General features: G+C 31.9%; 1 protein-coding gene across 3 annotated transcripts in view; it reads right to left on the bottom strand.

Moving 5' to 3' along the window:
• Positions 1–18,804, bottom strand: part of NAALADL2 (N-acetylated alpha-linked acidic dipeptidase like 2) — a 1,226,521-nt gene that overhangs the window by 499,599 nt on the left and 708,118 nt on the right. For all 3 annotated transcript variants that reach the window (XM_074328105.2, XM_074328114.2, XM_074328092.2), the window contains one exon: positions 8,302–8,421. In XM_074328105.2, the coding sequence (XP_074184206.2) occupies positions 8,302–8,421 (120 nt within the window). The remainder of the gene's footprint in view (positions 1–8,301; positions 8,422–18,804) is intronic.

Genomic DNA, 18,804 nt, shown 5'->3' with positions numbered 1-18,804 from the left:
ACTATTCTAAATTAGAAACAAAAATTTTATGCTGGCATTTCACACATACATGAAAGGCTTAGATAACCTCCTATGGAAGCCACATACAAATTCTCAGTAAAGAAGGATTTGAATTAGGTCGAACAACACTTGCGTATCTGTGATATAATAGTAACTGGGAAGACAGGCCAATTTCATTTTAACCTGCCAACTATTACAATTTTTCTTTACTAGTTCTCCTCTTAAGTTAAAGAATCCTTGAGCTTGTAAAGTATATAAAAACTGAGAATACAGTTTGATATCACCCAAAATATAAGGCATGGTGTTAAAATTGTCCTTATATCATAGATGTTTCAATATCCATAATACCATCACCAAGTTGTGCTAATGTTTAGTTACAATTATGCTATGATTTATAGGCAAAAAAAAAAAAAACTGTATCAGAGCAATCAGTTATTAATTTCAATATTGGAACAACATCAAGTAAACATGGCATGTTAGAACTATAAGGGGCTCCCCCTGAATTTCATTTAATGACATTTATTTTATATATGATGAAATTCATCCTAAGATTACTTGAAAATTGTCTTTGTATGAGAATTATAAAATAAGTCTGATATGGGTTATGTACTATGAAAAACAAGCATGTTCTTTGTTGATAGGTATGGATAGTAATTTTAACAACCTAATATATTTAGATTAAAACAAAAATAAAATTATAAGTACAAATTGAAGACAAACACAATTTTATTTGAAAATTCTTCTGGTATTTCTTCCATGATTGTCAATATTAGTTCAAATTGAAGTCTGCTATTATACTTCATATATTTCTGGGACTATAGAGACTCTAATTTTTCTAAATTATCCAATACAAGTTGATTTAAAATATGGCATTATAACAATAATGATTGAAATTATTACTGCAGTAAGAATTTTAATATTTTGAAATGAGATGACTGTAATATTCAAATAATGTATGCATTACTTTTTTTAAAAATCATAAAATATTTATTATGCTAAGTGAAATTACTAAGTGTAATATAAAATGTAATACAAGAGAAAGTACATAATGTTGATGTAAAGATTTAATGAAATTTGGAAATGCAAATCTAGTAAATAAAAGCAGTGTGTGTTTTTTTGTTGTTTTTTTGTTGTTGTTGTTGTTGTTTTGTGCCTGTAATAGAACGCTTTTTTCAAGGTACATTATTAAAATCACAAAACCTTTTTTCTTAACTATAATATATATTAGGCTATAAAACCTTCCCAATAGCTTTTGCATAAACACAGTAAATATATTTTTCCAGTTAAAAAGCAATTTAATGAATATTTATGAGAATAAATTAACTTATATGTTAATAATGACTTATTAAAATAATATTTTATTGAGTATATATTATTTTCAAAGTTCAAGTGAGAACATTTTAAGCTTGTTTAGCTATATTAAGGTTTCATAGCATATTAAAGTTTAACTGACTAGAGAAATAGAAAGTCTATTGAATTTAAAACCAGATACAATATACTGTGTAGCTGTAAGTTTAATTACATAAATTTTAGGGTATAGGTGCTTTTTCCCCCTCATATAGATATTATATATTTTTCAATGATATTTCTTTCCAGAAGTAATTTAACTCTGTCTCCACATATTTTATAGAAACAACAAATATTAGAGTAATATAAAATATATAAAGAAAATTTTTGAAACGTGTAATTTTAGGGAGTAAACTAGAAAGATCAATTGCTGTCTTCCTTTCTTCCTTTCTCCTTTCTTCTTTCCTTTCTTCCTTCCTTCCTCCCTCTTTCCCTCCCTCCCTTCTTTAGCTCTTGCCTTCTCTCCCATTCTCCCTCTTTTTCTCTCACTACGTCATTGACTGTCTCTCTTTCTTTCATTCTTTCTTAGCTTTCTTAACTTATACGATAATGCTTAGTTAGAAGGAACACAATGCTTTGCATCCTTTCTTGTGGTGCCAAACTTACATGGATACATAGGGATACATGTAATATGCTAACCATATTACAATAAGATATATGTAAAAATCAACAACCCTTCTAATACATTCTGTCACTTGTTATGTCTTCATAATATTCAAATAACCAGTAAATGTAATTTAATTATACTATTACGTAGGTAAAATACAGGCATAACTTCCAAATTATGGGATTTATTCACAACAGACTTTGTAGATTTGTAAATACACCTTCATTTGGTTTTAAGCCATGAAAAATATGTTAATATTAGGAGTAGGATCTGAAGCATTCAATTAGTTTTCCTTGCTCTAAATTCACTTTATTAAAGTCTGTTTGCTGACAGAATAATGACACGGTCTTACATTTTTCATACAATTCCTGATTAAAATTGTAGTTCAACAAATATATTTTATTTTTTGTAGATATATTAATATTTGGTGTAAGTCATTTAGAAAAATAACTAAAGTCAGTAAGTGAAAAATGGAAAGTCTTCTGATAAAAAGCAAACAAACAAAAAACCTAGCAGATTTAGGTTTTGAGTATACTGAACCACTGTTTTCTGATTTTGTGTTCTATTCCTCATCATGTTTTCTGTGACCAGTGGAGCAGCTCTGTAGTCTTACAATTACAGAATATGGAGCATTGGTCAATTGTAATTACTTCTGAGAACTGAGTATGAAGTGCCTCATTAAATTAGTCAGTGAACAGCATACAATTTCCAAGTAGCAAGATAGCGTTTGCTTTTTTAAAAAACTTTGCTCATAGAATGCCTTCAAAAATTGCCCCCAGAAAAAAGAAGCAAGTTGGCCTTTATATACAAAACCATATCTAAAAACATCATGCAATCACACTGAATGAAACATTTCCTTTAATCTGAAATATTCACAGAATGTCAAGTAAATAGGTCTGCCAACTTCATATATAACAGGGGAAATTCTAAACCTGAAAGTTTCAACAGGATAGAGGTCATTCTCTTCTCTCCTTTCTTCCCAGCCTCACTGCCAAATCATATACAAGGTTACACCAGTTTGTATATAAATATACCACATACATAGGGCACACATGAATATTTTATCTTTAAAAAATATTGAATTCTTTTTTTATACGTAGTTGCATTATTTTACTAGGAAACATATTCTTGAGGCTAATTATTAGTTAAATGCATCATATTTAATTTTGGAATAAAGGAAACTAAATTTTAGTTCAACCATCTTTAATCGTCTACCACATAAAGCACAGCAAAAGTTGCTTTCTGTAAGATAGGATAAAGAAAAAAGTAACAATTCTTTTGAATGCAGTTATCATAGGGATTAAATGTCATCAGAGAAAAAGGGAGACTAGAGTAAATGGAACTTATTGTTTAGCGAATATGAAAAGCATGCAAATGCTTCATGTGAAGTTAATATTCAAAATACAGTGTTTCTCAGCATTTGTATAAACTATGGGATTTCTTGCTGATCTTCCAATTGTCCATTCATTGAATATTGATTGGTAAATCGCTAGTATCTATAGATATTTCTTTCTTAACCCCCAATTCAGTGTTTTAAATTTATTTATTTTATGGATTAATTTGGGTTTGAAATTCAAAGCATACAGCATTTTCTTTTCTTTAAATAATTCTACTCTTTTTTAATTTGTGGGAAACAATTTAATCAAAAGTACAAACACCTAACAGGTTTTTCCTACCTCTCAGTTCCCTCCAGGCTCCTCCAAAAGGCCTACCTATATAAGCATGAGTATGGACGTAAGTGGTGGGTGGTTAAGTTATACACTCGCCAAACAATACACAACAGATATTAAAATATAAATCTTATCTAATCAATAAATACAAAACTTTTAATTTGTAGGAAACTACAAAATTATTTGGTTTCCTGGATCATTAAAATTGTAATTATAAGAATAAAAATGTATATAAGAAAAACATTAAAACCAACTAATATTTACTGATATCATATAACAGTAAATACTAGGGATGTATTGCATATGACTTCATTTATAAAAAATTGCAATAGCATTTGTGGATTTTTGTGTGTAATTTCACCACGCACAAAAGACATCAGACATGTATTCACTGTAATTTTACTGCATATAAATTTGACTCCTAACAAGATGTGAGACTGGTAATTGGTGAGGACCCAGACAATGGCTCAGCCTCCATATTTCAGAGGGATTTATTGCATGTGTAGTTGTCATGAAATACACAGTGATTATTATTATTATTTTTTATTATTGATTTTTGTGAAAAGGGCTTTAAAAAGAAAGCCAAATACTTTTATTACATTTTATAAAATAAATTTCATACTGGGGTGCTATTCAGCAATTTGGGAATTTGGGAAAAAATTTTAAATCTCCTTTACTATGTCTCAGATTGTCACTGAGAGAAATATAAGTGAATCCATTATGACATATAAGAGAATAGTTTGTCTTAAAGCCCGAAGAACTAAAGCACTCCCCCATAAAACAAACTGCTATAAATGCAAAGCTGAAATAACGTCTTTCCTCTAAGGTTTAAGCTTAAGGGAACTATTACAAGCTAGCTCTGAGAACTTGGTTTGCTCTTTCCTGCAGCATACATCTAAAATCCTTTTATTTGCCTTTCACAGTTCCTGCAACATAATGTGAGGATTTTCTCATCAATTCCCTTCCTGGAGACTAAATTAACACGTACATAGTATTTACAATAAAACTAATGAGATCTATTCCATCTTGGCTGCAGCCTATTTTTTTTCTACTCATTTAAGAAATAATTTAATATCACATTATGTTTCCCCTTTGCCCTCCTTTCCTTAGATTCAGAGATTCCCTCCCAAATTCATTTTTGAACTATGATTTAATAACTACTGCACAACTAAAATAACATTAACTTTTCTCTTTACTCACTACTGCATGTTCCCAGTACAGATGCTCATTTAGAATCGTGATTAATAGTTGTGATTCACATAGAAAGTCAACTGGTCCTCTGCTTTTTTCAACTTATCTGCATTATTGTACTTCCTCACTTTCAAATTGCAAGCCCAGAATACACCAGGGGTGTAAAACAAAATGTATACAAGTGAACACTTTGGTCAGCATTGCTCAAGCAGTAGTTCACCATAATCAGAAGTGTCTGGATGCTGATGGTAACCACTTTGAGCAACTCTTGTAATTGCAGGAGTCAAAGGTGACTTGTATTCATCTTTTGTTATCGGTATATATTGAGTGTTACAATTTTAATAGGTTTTTCCTTTCTTAAAATGTGTATATATTTTTTGACACCTCTGTATTTGATGGACAGGTAAAACAAGCTTGGCTGCAATCACGCTGTATAAGCCTGTCTAATTCATGCTTCCTTTTTCTGTATTACGTGAATGTTTATTAAAAGTTACAGTATCAATGATTCCCTCAATTCTCTGGAATGATCCACAGAAAACACAGAAGTGTAGAATGGAATTAAAAAGGTTTAAAAAAAGGATGCCCTGTCTCCTCTACCTAGAAGATGAAGCCAGGTATGTGGCTCTGTCTGGTGGAGGATTCTGCCTAGAACTCTGTGTTAAATTTATTTATAGGCCTATGAGGAAGATGATTGGAGTAAATATACTAAGTTCTCAATAACCATGTCCTATCCTAGATAAACCATTAATTCACTACTTTGTAAATATAACCAAAAGTTTTCATAATGTAAATATTCTCTTTTAACCCATTATCTATGGTAAGAATTTTGAGTATTTGGACTGTAAGCATTATTAGAGAAAAAAATTAAATGACTTAACTTGAATTTTCAAAGTTATCTGTTTGTTTGTTTGTTTCTAAATGATATACACAATCACTGTAGAACATTTAGAAATTCAGGGAAATATAAAGAAGTAGAAATCCATAATTCCATTTACCCAATGTGTATAATTGCCCCCTGCCGCAGAGTTGAAACAAGCAGGATTCATGTAATGTACCCAAATCAATGTTATTTTACTTCTCATTGTCCTTTTAAAACATATCTAGAGAGGAGCATTCTTTTCCAAACACCAGAGGAAGACTTTGGATTATTGCTAATACAAAGTGCAATTTGAGTCAATTGTCTTAAGTTAATTAAGTTAATTAGAATAACTAATTCTCGTATCATGATCAAAACTCTACCCTAGATTTCAAATGTCAGCTTGCCCCTCCACCAGATCATGTCTGTTGTTGAAGAAGGAGAGAACTTTATTTTATCCCCTTACCCACGCACTAATGATACTCACCAGGGAATGGAAAATAATAGTCCCTACCTCAATAATATAGTTAATGTAAAAATTAATGTGATGATACATAAAATGTGCTTTGAAAATATCTAGCACACATTACTAACACAATTACCATGGAAAACACATATGTCCTTTTCTACTCACAGCTCGAGACACAGGCCAATCCCAAAACAGACACTCTTTTTCTGTTCATTTATTAGATGCTAAGCAAACCTCTCTCTCACCTTTCGAATTCTCAGGTGAGTCAGACACATGTCTCCCATGTCTTCCATATTACAAAGGACATACATTAAGCCCTCCATGTGGTTCCATTGAAGCCTCAGTCAGGAGCTTGCAATGGAATTTAAATACATTTCTCCAAAATTCCTATTCATGAAATCCTGTCTCCCCAATCTCCAAATATTTTATACCGCATACATGAGTAAGGGGTTTAATAATAGTTCAACATGTTTTCAACTATTTCCTTTGAAATACAGCTGTCACATAGCTCATTTTGAAATCATTTACTCTTATTTTTATATTAAAACCTGAGGTACAAACTGCAATTTAACATCTTCATTATCTATCTATCAATCTGTCTGTCTCTGTGTCTATCTGTCTACCAGTCCACCCCAACTACATCATACACACATATACACATGCACATTAAACACTTATGATGTGAGATGAGACTGGATATAAATCCAGATTGTTTTATGTAAGTAGCTGTTGATCTTTGAGCTAGTCACTTACCCTTTTTCTGCCTTAATTACCTAACCCATAAAGAGAAACTAGTAGTCTTTACCTCAGCAATACAGTTATTGTGAAGACTGATGTGGTAACACATAAAAAGTGCTTAGAAAAACATCTAGGCCATATTACTAACAAAGTTACCTTTACAAATAACCATAATATAATCTTTATTATAATTATTATAAATGTGCTCTTTATAACTTATTTGTTTGACTTACGAGAATTTCCACATCATTAAATATTATTTTTTACATTATAATTGTTTTATAATATTCAGCTGTACAAATGTAGCATAATTTTCAATACTTAATTGGACATATATGTAATTTCTAGTATTTTGTCACATCATTGGTCATCATTATGGTTTATCAACTCTTTTTTTTTTTTTTTTAACTGGAATTACTGGATCAAAATGTGATTATTTTAAGGCATTTAATACATGTTGACAAATTGTCCTGCACAAAATTGATATCACTATATATTATATTTTCCATGACTACCTCAAAATTCTGGCCAGTTACCAACTATCAACTGATTTAAGTATAGGGCATGCTTGGAAGACAATGAAACATAAGTATAGGGTATTTTCTTATCTCCTTTAAGAGTGTGACAACAGATTTCTGGAAACTTTTTCAGGCTTGGAAATTAGCAAACCTAGGATTGGATGAGGAGAAATCCAATACATATTCAGAATCAGAGAGTTCCAGTGACATAAATACACCGACTATTTTTCTTAATAGAAAAAGAAAATGAAGGAAGAATGAGTGGTAGTGGCTGTCTATTGTGGTGGCTCATTATGTGATACTTAGATCAAACTGCTTCAATTATGTAAATGAATCTAGTGGATGAGTGTTAATAAACTTCTCTTTAAATAAAATAAATCAAAATTCTGCTTCTTCTTAGCGTATTATAGCTTAATTAAATTCCTGAGCACAACTACGAAGTTATACAGTTGACAAAATCAATCACTAAGGCATTTAAATCATCTAGATACTAGTCTAACATAAAGTACATAGTAATTAGTCAGTTTTGATAAGAGGGGTTTCAAATATGTCATAAGAATAGGACACTGTGATTGTCATTTTTAGCATTCCATAGGTATTATTGTGAAAAGTATGCCAATTTTATCAAGGTTCCATGAACTAACCAATACCTGGCTTAAGATATCTCCTGTCTTACGTGATAAGGACAGCCATTTCTTTTTCTTAAAGATCTTAATTTAAAATGTTCTCTCTTGGAAAAGCCATCTTCCTGTGACACTTTCTGCCCCTCTCTCTCTCTCTCTCTCACACACACACACAAACACACGCACACACATACTCACACTCCACACTCATAGAGGCATATAACACCAACAAAGCAAAACAAAATATCCATCTCTACACCAAAAAATAGCCATTGGACCAACCTTATAAAGTAGTGGCAATTTTCCCAGTTTTAGGAGTGCAATCTGGTTTGTTATGTTTTTCATTTTCTTAATCCTTTTTAAATCATCTGCATTTCCATAACTTACATCAATGACTTCAGCCTGAAAGAAAAGACAAAGAAAAATGAAGCTTTGTAGGAGGAATGGCAGCTGATTGCTCATTTGGTATGACAAAAGCATTTGTAGCAATTTAAAATGTTCAAAGGAGAAATAATTCTGTCTCTTACCCTGTCCCAATCACCACAAACGTGACCTTTCTGTTTCTATCAAGTACAATTATTGTAGTCACTGGAGAAAAAGTTTGAGGGTCATTTTTGCTTTGTCCTCCCCATCTAACCAAGTTACAAAACCAGTTCATGACTCTAGGAGACCACTGAGTTTATTGTATTCTACATTTATATTTCTGGGATTTAAACAATTTTATAAAACACTGCAAGATGAATTTCCTTAAGGTTCAACTACAGTCATACCATTCTCAGGCTTGAACCATTCAAAGATTCTCTATTATTATCCAAATTAAGCAAATCCCATCATGTACTTGGAGGCTGTGCATTAAAAATCAGTAATTACAGAAGTCTTAATGTGCATATAGTTTGACAATTGATAATAAAAATGTATGTATTGCCTTCAAAGGATGCCTCTGAACTAGAGCCTCTCTGAATGTCTTTCCTATTTACCCTCAAGAAAGCTGAAAATCACAGCTGCAAGAAAGCACATTGAATTTTTCTTAGACACAAATCAATATACAACGATATGATAAAATGTCAAGCCATTTCTTTCCACACATTCTTGATGCTACAGTGAACCTTTTTTATTGCATGTATTCTTTTGCACTAGAAAGGCATCCACTCAGCTGGTTGGCATACTATGTTTAATTTACATCCAAATACCAAAGATTAAGTCTCATCTGACTAGCCCCTTTGAGAACTGTCAAATGAGGAGGGACTTAAGTACCTGTTGAACTATTCACTGTGTGCACCTGTTTTTCTATTGCGGACTTGCCTGACACATAGGAGAGAGTAACTGAGAGGTGCAGAGTAAAATGGTACTACTTCTATTTTTCTGTAAACATTGTTATTATTATTATTATTATTTTTACCAGAGACACATATACAAAAGTCCCCACAATAATTTTTATTTAAATTCTGTATGTTAACTTTGAACTAGGAGCAAAGAACTTAAAACAACAGCAACAATTCAGACAGAAAACCAAATATTTTATACTTTGTTATAAAGAAAAGTATTGGGATTACAACAGAGAGTGGTGGGCCTCATAGAACTAGCTGAGAGGAAGGCGACACACTTTGGAAACAAATGTTAAACATTAAAATACAATGATCTTTTAACTATGATAAAATATGTAGTTAGAAGGAATCATAAACCAGAGAATCAGAAGTGGCTAAAAATCAAAATATTAAAAAGTGACATTTTATTACATCAGTGATTCTGATATCATACAAAAATGAAGAAATATCCTGAGCAGAAGCAACGGAAGACAGGAATGAATAGAACTGTTGTTTCCTGTAGTCAGCTAAATAAAATAAATAGGACAATCATAGAAAGTAACTAGGTCAGAGAAGTGTCCCTGGGGTCATTACACATGGGTGGCCTGGGCTCCACATTGAGGAGCAATCCAGTGCCACGTTTCTCTTCTACCCTGAGGTAGCAAACATTATTCTTGCTTATGAAATGATATGTGCTTTGAAATTTTTTCAGACTTAACACTTCAACCAAATCAATCACTGAATCCTCCTAGTTCTCTCTAAGACATACTCTGAATTTACAAAATCTTTGAAAAGCCTGCTTTGACTAAAACAGTAATTTTCTACTCAAAATTAGAGATGGTAAACCCAAGCATTTCTCATACTGACAAAATACATTATCAGTAGTACCATTCATCTCAATACAAGTATTACTGTAGACATTTTTTATTTTATATAACCCACTGTAGCTTTATGAATATTGTTCAAAGTAAATTGTTTACTTTTTAAAAACATGTAAAGTCAAAATGATCTCCCATATTTACCTTTGTCCTTTTTAAAAATCATGAACATATTAGTATTTCTGAAGGGCTCAAAATTCAAAGATCATTAGAACTTTATTAGTACTTCTTTTTCAAGTCCAATCAAGGGTTTATATCAGGGACGTTATCATGAAAACCACAATTCATTGAAGCATGAAAACCAATGCCAATTCCTCCCAATCCTGTGGTCGATATCACTAATCAATCATACCTTTTCAAACTCCTTCTTGAAACAGTATTCTAGCTAATCAAAAACAATTAGAAATTAGCATAAGCAGGGAGCTATTCACAATGTTTAATATTAATGAATTGTTCATTTAAATAACTAATATTTAAATTAATATTTAATTATTTATAATATTTAATAACTGGGACAACACAAGTTCTAATCAGTAAAAAAAGGACTTCCAACCAAGTACAAGTGTGTGAAACTAGTGCATTCCAATTGAATTACTGAATTGAGCATTAAGCATGAGAAACACAATCCTTTTTTTTTTTTTTTTTTTCTTTTCATCTGGTTTAAACTATTAGATAAAGGGGTGGCTTGTCAATTTATTACTTTTTCTTTTTTTTTGCTGGAATATATACACCTACTGAAAACAAAAATAGCTACAATGATATATGAAACCATGTTTTGATAGCAGAGTAACAAAGATAAGCCAGAGTTTTACTTGTCTTGGCATGTAGTAATTATTTAACATATTTGCAAAATGTTTTATAGTCCAACATATTACACACATCCATCTAAATAATAAAATTAAGTTAAAATGATTATAGTACAGAAATTTAACCAAAGTGCAGTTCTGGCAGAATTACATTTCCATGTTTTAATTCTATAATCTCCCAAGTCAATAGACAAAACCATGTAAGTTTAGAATAAGATTACATACAAGATTACAAAAATGCAGATTGTTGGAAAGAAACATGTATTTAAGTTGTCCAAAACTAACAAATAGAGAATTTGTAGATATTAATTTGTAGTATTTGGCCAACATTCACAAATAACAATCAGCCAGAGTATCTGTCCTGTTAGCCATTTATATTAAAGTCACTTTAAAAGCTAAAACTATATCTTTAAAAAAAGAAATCATAAAAATATGTATAGAGATAGGAGAAAAACCAGGAGAAAACAGAACTGTGCAAGTCTAAAGAAGAGAGAGTATTAAAGAGACAATTTTTTTTCCCCCCAACAAAATAGTTCAGGTCATATTTTAGCTTCTGAAGGTATGGAGGGAAGTAAATTACACAAATGACCTCCTGTGCTTACTTTATCTTGCTGAGATGTTGACAATAAAAAGTAAATAAATAAATTAACAGTTCAGAAGACTTCCAGTTATGCTATGCCTTAATGACAATTAAAAAAGGATAATAGAGAATGATGCACAATTACATTAATAAAGAAGTTAGGGAAGGCATTGCTAAGGGGATCACATCCAAGTAATGAGGAGCCATGCACTGACCTGTGGGGATTTTCTAGACTTAGGGAAATGCAAATTCCTTAAGAGGATGCACACCTCTATTGAATGAAACATAGATATTGAATATGTTAAGGTATAAAACATGACTACTGAATTTTGAAATAAGAAGTTATTGATTTTCTTATGGGGTGGGGATTAGATAAGATTGGAATTTTAGTAAATTTACCAATGAAAGAATGAGCAAGAGTTAGGTGGTACTCCACAGAAGTAACAGTTAGCTGGTGGACGTGTAACTGAGAAAGGTGATACTATATTGTTTGGTTAGTCAGCTTTTACAAAAAAAAAAAAAAAAAAAATGTTTATACAAAAAGATAAGTGTTTATAGACTGAAAAAAAGATTTAGCCCGATTTGGTCTAAAAATTCTAGAAATAAAGTATAGCGAAATTGGATCTAGAATATTCTTAAAATTAGAATAAAATAAATTTGTGTAATAATGATTAATCGTACTTCATTCATAGTTCCATGAACATGAGTAATGACTGAGTATGAGAGTTTCTGTAACTTTATCACTTTTCCCGTGTTTAACCCATTTACTGTTTCCCTATAGTAAATGAAGAATAAGACTCTTTAAAAAAAATCAATAACAGCTGCAGTGCTGGTTAATTGCTCCAGAGATAAGCATTCTGGAATGACTCAGTTATCTCTCCTGGGTGAGGCAATGGGGAAATGGTGTCCCTGTCTTGAAAGTCTAGGCAGGGAGCTGGTATACACGTCCCAGTGTTTTGAGGACAAGAATGGTCAGCAGATATTTTGCAAAGTGTTCCAGAAGCCAGAAGTATCCCAGAAAAGTATACATCTGACAGATAATTTGAGGAAATTCTTGAACTTCCCTCTTGATCTTCCATTAGCTCAGTCTAGAAGGGAAACTCTATCCGACCATAAAACTTTCGCTTTCAGAGAGAAACCTGAAGGATATCCCCTGACCCTTACAATACTTTTAACTTTCGAATGTCCTCTGTGGCCCTAAATGGAAGGCGTATGGAGTTACAGTAGAATCTGAGTGCATTCTTACTTTCTACCCAATCACATTGGTCTTGGCTCTGTCCAATATACATAGAGGCCCTACTATAGTGGCCATGCTGTAACTGGCATACCAGTCTCTGGCTGAGTGCTGAGTGCTATGAAGTTGTATGCTAGCAAAGCTAATCTCTGGGACACACACACACACACACACACACACATTTTTTAAAAAAAGTTGTTGTGTATATCTGAAAATTTCTGTGGTTTAAATATCAGACCACAATTAGAAAGATTCACAGAATCAAGTTTCACCAGCAGGAACAAGCTGGCCTGAGCCAATCCAGCATGCCACTCAGATACTTGAACCTGACCTTTTAACGTGGTAGGACAATACATCATTCAGGGCTTTGCTAGGTGGCTAAAAACAGAAATATGTATGCATTAGAGATATTGGTTGACACTGTTGCCTAGGCCTTGGCAATGTGGGAAAAGCCAAGACGTATCAGAGGGCAAGATGTGGGTAACAGCAAGAGAGAGGTAAGGGCAAGAGGAGCATCATAGGGAAGCCCAACTGTTGGAAAACTGGAAATTGAATATGCAGCCTTCGAGTGTGTGTGCGCACACGTGTGTGTGTGTGTGTGTGTGTGTGTGTGTGCAAGTGTGTATTAAAAGAAGGATTAAATTGAACAGGACATGAAAGTATATAAAGGAAAGAGAAAATACTTAAACATTTATGTTGTTTGTGCTAGGCATTTTACTATGGATATAGTATAGTTTTTCAGTCTATCTTCAGAACATTCATATTTGGTAGATATTTCTGCCAACTTTTTAGATGAGGAAACTGAAGTTTAAGATAAATAACTCACTAGTGTTCATAACAGTACTGAGTTTTGTAATTGCTGACCTAACTGCCAGTTTCTCTTATTGGACCATCAGCTATATATGGGCAGCATCCATAGCCCTCTTGTTAATCACTTTGTCCCCTGTGATTGGCATATAAAAGGCACTCATTATGTATTTGCTGAATGTTGAATGTCCTCTGTTATATTAGTGAGGCCCAGCTGCTTAAATTCTATATTATTCAGTTAATCTTTCAGTGTCAAATTAAAATATAGGAAAATATTAACAATCATAGAACACTTTATTTAATAAATGATACTCAACTTATTAAGATAAAAGGATATCGAAGGAGTTGACAATTCATTCAAGAGAATTTTTCCTGGAGGCATTGAAAGTAATATGACAGAATTCTGGTTCTTTTAAAATCAATTAGATTAGTTTATCAAAGTAGTGCATAAACCTAAGGATCAACTTTTGCACAGATCACTCCAGCTCTGAAGTGTGGTAAATTTAATTGTAAACTGCATATTCAAATACTGGCATTTTTATGGAAGTTAAAATACAAATTAAATTTGCTAAGAAAGTTTCATTACCACTTAACTTTATAAGTGGTATGCTTCAAATCATATTAAAAGTAAAAATAAAAGGGCTAACACAGAATGTTCTGTCAAATAAGATGTAGTTATGCAGACTCAGAAACTTTACAAATAACTTTAGTCAAATTAGGAGTCGATAGTCAAACATTTTCTCACGAAAAATGCTATGTTTTTTCTAATGGAGACAGGAAAAGGTCCATTGAACTTTAACCACTTAGTTTAATTTATCTATGCTTGTTTTAAAACTTTTATTTTATAAACTAAGTTTTTGTTCTCTTTCCTAGTTAGAGAATGTAAACTCTCTAACAAATATTTAACTATGTACAATATGTTGTGATAGATTACTTCTTTTTCTGTAAATACTTATGTCTAAATTTCAAATACAGGAACAATGTGTGTGTGTGTGTGTGTGTGTGTGTGTGTGTGTGTATGTATATATATGTATATATATATACATACACACACACACACATCAGCTAAATAGTTCATTCGTATATATATATACATACACACACACACACACACACACACATTGTTCCTGTATATATATATATATATATATATATATATATATATATATATATATATAGAGAGAGAGAGAGAGAGAGAGAGAGAGAGAGAGAGAGAGAGAGAAAGAGAGAGAGAGAAACTAGTCCCATGAATATCATCCTCAAATAAAAAGGCAGAAATATGGAATTGTTTTGTTAATACAGTTAGTGTGCAGAGCTCATGAAATAAAAAATAGAAAGTCATATTGGGCAAGGGGATTTTATGTAAATTTTAAAAATAATACTAACTTTATATACAACTGCCAGAACCATTTGCCTCGCGATTGTTCACTGTTGATGAAACGATGGCTCCCAAGAGGAAAAAAAGGGAGATGAATAAAATGCAAAGTAATTTTCAACACTGAAAAACTACTCCAAGCTCACTTTTCTCTGTTGATGAGACAGTAGCTTCATCTTCATACTCAGATGATAATGGAATTCCATTCCACTCCTTTAGCTTTGTGATATTTTTATCTATAACGGAATCCTTCAGAGCCAAATGCATTAAGCTTTGCTTTTGCAGTAACACTGGTAACTTTGTTTTTGTTTGAGAATATTAAAGAGAAACACAAATTTTTCCTAGCCATATAAAAATAGACATCTGATTGTAAGTTACTCAAAGATACCATGCAGGGGTTATAGTTTTTTCTCTTTAAGATTTTTTTAACAAAATATTTGATACAGTTTCATATGTCATATGTTAAACTATATATTGATATTTTACAAAGAAAAAAAAAAGTAAATGATCTTGAGGTCCAACATGATGCGATTTGCCATCTGCATTCAAAAATAAAATAGTTCATTCGTAGTTTCTTTGAGCTTTCAGTTTTCAACTAAAAAATATGATCAGGGAGTTTCATATAGTTTATTCTTTATGCATACTTATCAAGGCATTTTCCTCCACAGTGATTAATATTTGTCATGCTAAACAGAAGATATGGAGATTATATTCAGACAACAAGGTAAACACGTGTAATTCCAAATCTTATGACACATAGCTATGATATTGTCTTAATTTCTCCAATTTAAATGGGTCTACTTTATACCAAATAATAACAATGATAATAGCTAACATTTACTGAGTGATTTCTAAGTGCCAGGCACTTTACATGGTTTATATGATTTCTTCTCCATGAAAACCATTTGAGATAGTACTATTATTCCCCTAATACAAATAAAAACATTGAGGCTTACAGTTATGCAGCTGATAAGGAAGGGTGCAAGCCTGGGCTCTCTGAGAAATAGAGTGGTGATAAATGTGTTGATAGCAATATTTTATCCACAGTTAGTGAGTTGGTGAAAATTAATTTCTCCATAAAATCACATTTTTGCTTGTCATTCAGGCACAAAATAATGTTTAACACAAAGAAAACTCCAAAATCCATAAAAAGTACAGGAATAAAAACAAATCCCCTGTTCAAAAATAAGAACAGAGATAACCCAATCTGACCAACATATATTAAATATTAATTGTTCCCTTTGTGATTCGGCATCCATGTGGGTTTTGCAAAGGGCAAAGGAAATAACTGCACAAGGATTACATGAAGCCACATAGTCTATTTATAAAACTGACTAGGACAAAAAACAAAACAAAAACAAAACTGACTCAACATTGTCAGCACTCAGTACCAATGTCTTTAACATTAGGATGATATTATAGTTGATAGTTACCTTTTAATAAAAATAGAAATTACTGTGCATTCCCTAAAGCTAACTTCATTCATGCTAAAATATTTATATATCCATTTTAATATGTATTTTGCATTTGACAGGACAACTCTCCCTAGGACCCTTTTGCTGACCCACCTGTCATTATGATGGGGTAAACAATGTCACCTTTCCAGCGCACAGTGAATTACAAAGAAGTTGCCAAGTACACCATCCATCATGCTGGCACTAAGTAGGTTTTCGAAGTAGATCTCAGATATCACAAATGCTGTTTAGACTGTTACCAGAAAGCAAAAATTGGAAGCTTATACAAAATGGTCATATGATGAATGGACATGACAGCTCTTAAAAGAAAAGGGGCACTCCTCTTCTACAAATAACCTTGTCAAAAGCAAAAGTAAAGGGGCACTTCTCTGGCAGTCTGACTGGAATAATTTAAGAACTTGTTAATGGCTCTGCATGATAGAAATTCATGCAAACACAATGTACTCAAAATCAAAAATTAGGTATGCCTGAATCAGCAGCAGCACCCTCTCAAGCTTGATTTGAATTAGGGAATGATCTGAAGGGATACAGAAAAATCACCAGTGTCCTATTAATTAGGAATATATGAGTTTCAATAATATATCTGTCTAAAACATGCATATAAGATGTATTCAAATATTCTATATGCATATAAAATAGTCACCTATAATTTGTTTTTAAAAATCATAATACTAATATAGGGTTTAAAAAATCAATATCAATAACATATTATATCTTTTATTGAATAGGTATTTAAATTAATATGTAATTATCATAATAGATTTAGATTATTAATGTAATTCTAAAAAACAGTTATTGTTAGTGTTTTCATTTAATTTGACTGATTCATTTCTTAAATTATGTTCCTCAGATAGAGGTGTTTGTTTTATCCATAACTGCACTTTAGTTCCTTTAATAGTACACTTTTTATTTAGGCCAAATATTTCAAACATGGAGTACATTTTTACACCTACAGCTAACTTTAATTCTCCCATTTTACAGCTACACTTTATAGCTACTTATTTATTTAAAAGTGTAGTTTTTATAGCATTTATAAATGGTAGGAGGGTCTCAAATGACTTATCACTTCATGTATGTTAAGGTAATTCTATGATTCAGCAGTAGACCTTGGTTTGCTTTTACATGAAAAAAAAAGACAATTTAAACATCTATAACTGATAAAAATAAATGTGTAGAAAATTCTCAGTTATGGTCAAATAGGAACAACAACAACAAAAAATTTCAATGGGCGCAGCAGATGATTAAAGAGAGTCACTCTAATGAAAGAGGGACACAAGTTGTAGTCTCATGGCTTTTCCATATGACCTCAGTTAAGGAAGAATGAATCTTCACCACAGAAAATTGAAAATCAAATAAATGAGGATGGTTCCAAGGACACACTCAAACTCCTCCTGGGATTCTGTCATTTTGTGCTTTGGACATACTTCTGTATAGTGGAGGAAATGGCTGTATTAGACTTCAATTAACTGAGATAAGAGAAGGCCAGAAATGTGTGGGCTTCTGCAGGGTTGGGAGTTTCAAAGAAAATATGTTGGGTAACTTTAGAATCTTGAGTTGAGACCAAAGTTTCTGAAACAAAGAAAGAGTGCTTGTAGTGTCCCTCTAGTTTTATTAATACACAGGTGTATTTCTTTTATTGCCTACCGCAACTAGCATATATTAATCAAATCAAATTATATGAGTCCTATACTAGAAATACTACAGACATTAATATTATATTAACCTTTAATTAGTGATGGGCTTTTCAAGGTGGTGCTGTTTGTATGTAGGCCTTTTGCTAAACCAGAGAATAATATGACACAGAACACAGATAATGCTCAACCACCCATAAATTTACCCGTGAATTGCCTCTCCCCACCTCATTCCCCGCAAAAAAAAAAAAATATATATATATATATATATATGTGTGTGTGTGTGTGTGTGTATGTGTGTGTGTATGTATATATATATGTGTGCATATATAGATACACATACATATATATATACACACACACGTTAGGAATAAGCATGTATTTCTGCAAAGTAACTTCAAAGGTTTTAAATATTTCATGTATTAATCAGAGTTAATAAGAAGTTAGATTCTTAATAATCGGTGCCAATAATTAACAACAATCAGAAACATAACATTATTTCATTTGTATTCAATGAGGCAATCTACAGTCTCATAAAAGACTAAAACTGTTTATTAAATTGATACTTTAAATAGACAACTTGCTATTTAAGGAAACTAGTGGCCAATTATATGTTGTGTCTAACTGGTACTGTCCTTACCAAGGGCTAGGCTTGGTCCTCCAAAATTTACATATATTAGTTAACTCAATTCTCA

Source organism: Rhinolophus sinicus, chromosome 17 (assembly GCF_057876585.1).
Source record: "Rhinolophus sinicus isolate RSI-liver-muscle chromosome 17, RSI-T2T, whole genome shotgun sequence".
Classification (NCBI taxonomy): Eukaryota; Metazoa; Chordata; class Mammalia; order Chiroptera; family Rhinolophidae; genus Rhinolophus; species Rhinolophus sinicus.
This window is presented reverse-complemented; position numbering and strand designations above follow the sequence as displayed.